Source organism: Numida meleagris, unplaced genomic scaffold, assembly GCF_002078875.1.
Source record: "Numida meleagris isolate 19003 breed g44 Domestic line unplaced genomic scaffold, NumMel1.0 unplaced_Scaffold362, whole genome shotgun sequence".
Classification (NCBI taxonomy): domain Eukaryota; kingdom Metazoa; phylum Chordata; class Aves; order Galliformes; family Numididae; genus Numida; species Numida meleagris.
Window position 1 is genome coordinate 67,096 of NW_018364587.1, and position 5,627 is coordinate 72,722.

Here is a 5,627-nt window from a genome sequence, read left to right on the forward strand (position 1 = left end):
GACCCCCCGCCCCCCCAGCGATGCCCCGGGGGTCCCCGCGCCCCATGGCGCCCCACGGCGGCGCTGACCGGCCCGAAGCCGCCGCCGGTGGAGACGTGGTCCGGGTGCTCGTTGAGGTCGAACATCTTCAGCTGCTGCTGCGGGGTTTGGCTCGTGGACAGGCGCCAGGGCTCCGACAGCACCTGCGGGACGGCTCCGTGCTCAGCCCCACGGCACCGAGCCCCACGGCGCCGAGCCCCACGGCGCCCCACCGCCCACCTGCGCCAGGAAAGGGGACTGCACGCCCAGGTAGCGGGACACGACGTAGAGGCAGAAGAGGTGGCGGTCGATGCCCGCGCCCGTCATGGCCAGGCGGTACAGGAGCTGGTGCTTCTCCGCCGCCAGCCGGAACAGGCGCTGCCGCTCCGAGCGCTGCGGGGATGGAGGAGCCCGGGGTCCGCGTGGGGTGGGGATGGGAATGGGGGGAGGGGGCTCCGTGGGGCACGGGGACATCCCCAGGGAATGGGGGAATGGGGACCAGTGTGGGGGCGGTGGATCCACAGAGGTGGGAGCTTCCTCCAGGGATGGGGACAACCCCAGGGAACGGGGATAACCTAAAGGAAGGGGACACCCAAAAGAAGGGGACACCCAAAGGAATGGGGTCATCCCAAGGAATGGGGACACCCAAAGGAAGGGGACACCCAAAGGAGTGGAGACACCCAAAGGAAGGGGACACCCGAAGGAATGGGGACATCTGAAGGAATGGGGGCACCCAAAGGAGTCGGGACACCCAAAGGAGTGGGGACATCCAAAGAAATGGGGACACCCAAAGGAGTGGGGACATCCCAAGGAACAGGGACACCCAAAGGAAGGGGACACCCAAGGAAGGGGACACCCAAAGGAATGGGGACACCCAAAGGAATGGGGACATCCCAAAGGAGTGGGGACACCCCAAGAAATGGGGACACCCAAAGGAATGGGACACCCAAAGGAAGGGGACACCCAAGGAAGGGGACATCCAAGGAAGGGGACACCCAAAGGATCAGAGACACCCAAAGGAAGGGGACACTCAAAGGAGTGGGGACATCCCAAGAAATGGGGACACCCAAAGGAGTGGGGACACCCAAAGGAATGGGGACACCCAAGCAAGGGGACACCCAAAGAAAGGGGACACCCAAAGGAATGGGGACACCCAAAGGAAGGGGACACCCAAGCAAGGGGACATCCAAAGGAAGGGGACACTCAAGGAAGGGGACACCCAAGGAAGGGGACACTCAAGGAATGGGGACACCCAAAGGAATGGGGACACCCAAGGAAGGGGACACCCAAGCAAGGGGACACTCAAGGAAGGGGACTCCCAAGAAATGGGGACATCCCAAGGAATGGGGACACCCAAATGAAGGGGACACCCAAGGAAGGGGACATCCCAAGCAAGGGGACACCCAAAGAAAGGGGACACCCAAGAAATGGGGGCACCCAAAGGAGTGGGAACATCCCAAGGAACAGGGACACCCAAGGAAGGGGACACCCAAGGAAGGGGACACCCAAGAAATGGGGACATCCCAAGGAATGGGGACACCCAAAGGAATGAGGACACCCATCCCGCGGGGTGGGCAGCCCGTTTCCGCCCGAATCCCCCGGGGCCGGGCTCCCGCTGGCGGCGCTCACGCTGTGCCGGGGGTCGGCCATGCTGCGCACGAAGGCGGTGGACTCGGCCGTGCAGGAGCGCACGGTCTCGGTGCGGCCCTCGCGGAACAGCCGCGTCATGGAGGCCTCGTAGGTCAGGCAGAAGCCGCCCTTGTCCTGCGGGGAGCGGGGGTTGGAACGGGGCGCGGGGAACCCTCCCCGCCCCACGGCCGCCCCACGGCCGCCCCACGGCTCACGCGGAAGTGGGCGAGCTGCAGCGCGATCTGGATGAAGGCGTCGGGGCTGGTGCGGCAGCGTTTCATCAGCCCCTTCCCGAAGGCGGTGAACTGGAAGCAGCAGAAATCCACGTCCTCCGCCAGCGCCTTGGCCACGCGGTACGACGCCTCGATGGCCGCCCCACACTGCGGCACCGCACCGAGCGTCAGCGGGGGGTGGGGGGGAAAGGGGGGGGCTGTGGGGTGAGCAGGGCACGGGGCGATGTGGGGCGCGGGGTTGGGGCGCAATGGGGTCTGACCGCCTGGAGGTTGGGGCTGCGTTGGGGTCAGAGAGTTCTGAGCTTGGGGTGTCTGGGGGTCTGGGTGCTTTGGGGTCTGAGTGCCTCGAGGTCGGGGTGCTATGGGATGGGGGAGCATTGGGGTGGCGGTGCTTGGGGGTCAGAGCACTTTGGGGTCGTGGTGATTTGGGGTTCGAGCACTTTGGGGTCATGGTGCTTTGGGATCGGAGCACTTTGGGGTCAGAGCATTTTGGGGTCATGGTGCTTGGGGTCAGAGCACTTTGGGGTCATGGTGCTTGGGGTCAGAGCACTTTGGGGTCAGAGCACTTTGGGGTCATGGTGCTTGGGGTCAGAGCACTTTGGGGTCATGGTGCTTGGGGTCAGAGCACTTTGGGGTCAGAGCACTTTGGGGTCATGGTGCTTTGGGGTCATGGTGCTTTGGGATTGGAGCACTTTGGGGTCATGGTGCTTGGGGGTCAGAGCACTTTGGGGTCGTGGTGCTTTGGGGTTCGAGCACTTTGGGGTCATGGTGCTTTGGGGTTGGAGCACTTTGGGGTCATGGTGCTTGGGGGTCAGAGCACTTTGGGGTCATGGTGCTTGGGGTCAGAGCACTTTGGGGTCATGGTGCTTGGGGTCAGAGCACTTTGGGGTCAGAGCACTTTGGGGTCATGGTGCTTGGGGTCAGAGCACTTTGGGGTCATGGTGCTTGGAGGTCAGAGCACTATTGGGGTCATGGTGCTTTGGGGTCTGAGCTCTTTGGGGTCATGGCACTTTGGGGTCCAAGCTCTTTGGGGTCAAAGCACTTTGGGATCGAGGTGTTTTGGGGTCCGAGCACTTTGGGGTCATGGCACTTAGGGGTCACGGTGCCTTGGGGTCCGCACCCACCTCCTCCGGGATGTCCCACTGCAGGCGCTGTGGGGGCGCGAGCCGCGTGTCGGGGTCCCCCACGCAGTGCCCCCCTTCACCGTAGCCCAGAACGAACTTGTCGGTCGCCAACATGAACTGGGGGGCGAGAGGGGGGGGGCTGAGTGGTAGGCGCTGCCCCACGGAGCCCCCGGACCCACAGCACGGCCCTGTTCACCTCCACGGCGTCCCCCGGGCCCCCCGGGCCTCTTCCTGCCCCCCAAGAGGATGCCCATAGGGGTCCCCATTCTGGAGGCTCCCAGTGGGCATCCGCACTCTGGGGGCGACCAATGGGGGGGGGCCCCCATTCTGGGGGTCCCAATGGGGATCCCTGCTCCTCCCCCCCCGTTACCTCCCAGAGGTGCCCGATGATGGGAGCGTCGGCCCACGAGTGCTCGGCGTTGGCTCCCAGTTTCCCGTTGCTGTAGACCACCAGCGTGAAGGATTTGTCGAACCACCTGCGGGCGAGGGGTCAGCACCGCGGGGCCGGCGCCGTGGGGCACCGTGGGGCGCCGTGGGGCGGGCAGAGGGGGGGGGGGCACGCACCGGTCGTAGCATCGCCCGTGCAGCAGCGATTTGGCGTAGGCGTCCATGCAGCCCTCGTGGTCGGCGCTGAAGCCGTGCGCGTCCTCGTCCAGCGTCAGGAAGAACGCGGCGCGCTCGATGGCGTCCAGCGACGCTTTGTTGGTGCCGCGGCTGAAGAACCGCGACCGCGCCTCGGCCCACGGTGCCCTGCGGGACCGGGACGTGTGGGGGGGGCACGGCGAGCACTGAGCCCTATGGCGCCCCATGGATCCCAGGGCCAATCCCATGGATCCCAGTGTTAGCGCCCCATGGATCCCAGAGTCAGCACCCCATGGATCCCAGTGTTAGCGCCCCGTGGTCCCAGTGTTAGTGCCCCGTGGTCCCAGTACCAGTGCCCCATGGATCCCAGTGTTAGCGCCCCATGGATCCCAGAGTCAGCGCCCCATGGATCCCAGAGTCAGCACCCCATGGATCCCAGTGTTAGTGCCCCATGGATCCCAGAGTCAGCACCCCATGGATCCCAGTGTTAGCGCCCCGTGGTCCCAGTGTTAGTGCCCTGTGGTCCCAGTACCAGTGCCCCATGGATCCCAGTGTTAGCGCCCCATGGATCCCAGAGTCAGCACCCCATGGATCCCAGTGTTAGTGCCCCATGGATCCCAGAGTCAGTGCCCCATGGATCCCAGTATTAGCGCCCCATGGATCCCAGAGTCAGCGCACCATGGATCCCAGTGTTAGCGCCCCGTGGTCCCAGTAGCAATGCCCCATGGATCCCAGAGTCAGCGCCCCATGGATCCCAGAGTCAGGGCCCCATGGATCCCAGTGTCAGCACCCTATGGATCCCATTGCCAACGCCCCATGGGTTCCTAACGCCAGCGCCCCACGGCTCCAGTGCCAGTGTCCCACGGGACCGCCACGTCCGCGCCCCATAGGACGGCCCTGTCCCGCGTCCCCGGCCGCAGCCCCCGCCCCATCGCGCACCGGTCCCCGGCGGTCAGAGCCGCGAGCCGCTCCTCGCCGGGCTGCGGTGGGGAAGGGTCGTCCAGGATGCGCTGGAACTGCAGCTCGAGGTCGCGGGGCGGGAGCGGAGCCCCGCCGTGGTACAGCCACACTTTGTAGAAGCGGCCGCGGTGGTAGACGGCCAGGTGCTTGCTGTCCAGCAGGTGCAGCAGGGTGTCTGCGGGACGCGGGGAACAGCAGTTGTGGGGCTGCGCCCCACGGCGGGAGGGGAAGGGAGGGGAGGGGGCCCTGCCCTACGTACCCGCTTCCTTGCCCGGGATGCGCGTGGTGTTGAACATCCGCTCCGACTGCGAGGAGCACATGGGCACGACGCCCAGCGCCATGGTCTGCGCCGTGGCGGTCAGTGGGGCCGGGGCGCTGCGCCCCACGGCGCGGACCCAGCCCTATTCCTCTCCTAACCATCCCCCTCCCACCCCCCTGCGCTCCCAGCCCCATAGCCCCCAGCCCTGCATTTCCCAGCCCCGTAGCCTCCCAGCCCCGTGTCCCCAAGCCCCGTAGCCCCCCCCAGCCCCACGTTTCCCAGCCCCATATCCCCCAGGCCCATGTAGTGAGCCCCATAGCCCCACGTTTGGCAGACCCATCGCCTCAAGCCCCGTCTCCCCAGAACCGTAGCCACCCAGCCCCACGTTTCCCAGCCCCACGGCGCTCACGGGCGGGATCTCGCCGCGGTCCAGCTTGCGGCGGTACTGCAGGATGGCGTGCACGGCATTGCCCGCCCGTGCGGCCTGAACGTGGCTGGGCGTCACGTAGAGGAAATCCTGGGGACAGGGCAGGTCGGGAAGGGGGGCCCGGGGATGCCCCCCGCTTGGGGACGGCGCGGGACCGCGCTCACCATGGCGTAGTAGTTGCTGTTGACCATGAGCGGGCCGCGGCTGCGCAGGTAAACGTATTGCTCCCACCAATCGCTCACCTGGAGACGGACGGGGACGGGAGAGAGGGGTCACTGCTGCCCCCCCGCAGTGGGGCCTGGGCTGCGGGACCCCTGTCCTGCCCCAAGGACATCACTGGGGTCACAGGCCCAGAGCAGCACCGCTGACCCATGCGCCCGTAGTTTGGGGGAGAC

The 5,627-nt window shown here is 66.3% G+C and overlaps 1 protein-coding gene across 1 annotated transcript in view; it reads right to left on the reverse strand.

Annotated features, from left to right (window-relative positions):
* Positions 1–5,474, reverse strand: part of LOC110391425 (carnitine O-palmitoyltransferase 1, muscle isoform-like) — a gene marked incomplete at its 5' end in the record, with an annotated part of 6,637 nt that extends 1,163 nt beyond the window's left edge. The window contains 11 exons of the mRNA XM_021383315.1: positions 4–182; positions 259–411; positions 1,648–1,782; positions 1,863–2,027; positions 3,005–3,121; positions 3,375–3,480; positions 3,569–3,754; positions 4,526–4,721; positions 4,806–4,890; positions 5,215–5,322; positions 5,397–5,474. Coding sequence (XP_021238990.1) covers positions 4–182; positions 259–411; positions 1,648–1,782; positions 1,863–2,027; positions 3,005–3,121; positions 3,375–3,480; positions 3,569–3,754; positions 4,526–4,721; positions 4,806–4,890; positions 5,215–5,322; positions 5,397–5,474 — 1,508 coding nt within the window. The remainder of the gene's footprint in view (positions 1–3; positions 183–258; positions 412–1,647; positions 1,783–1,862; positions 2,028–3,004; positions 3,122–3,374; positions 3,481–3,568; positions 3,755–4,525; positions 4,722–4,805; positions 4,891–5,214; positions 5,323–5,396) is intronic.
* Positions 5,475–5,627: the final 153 nt, after the last annotated feature.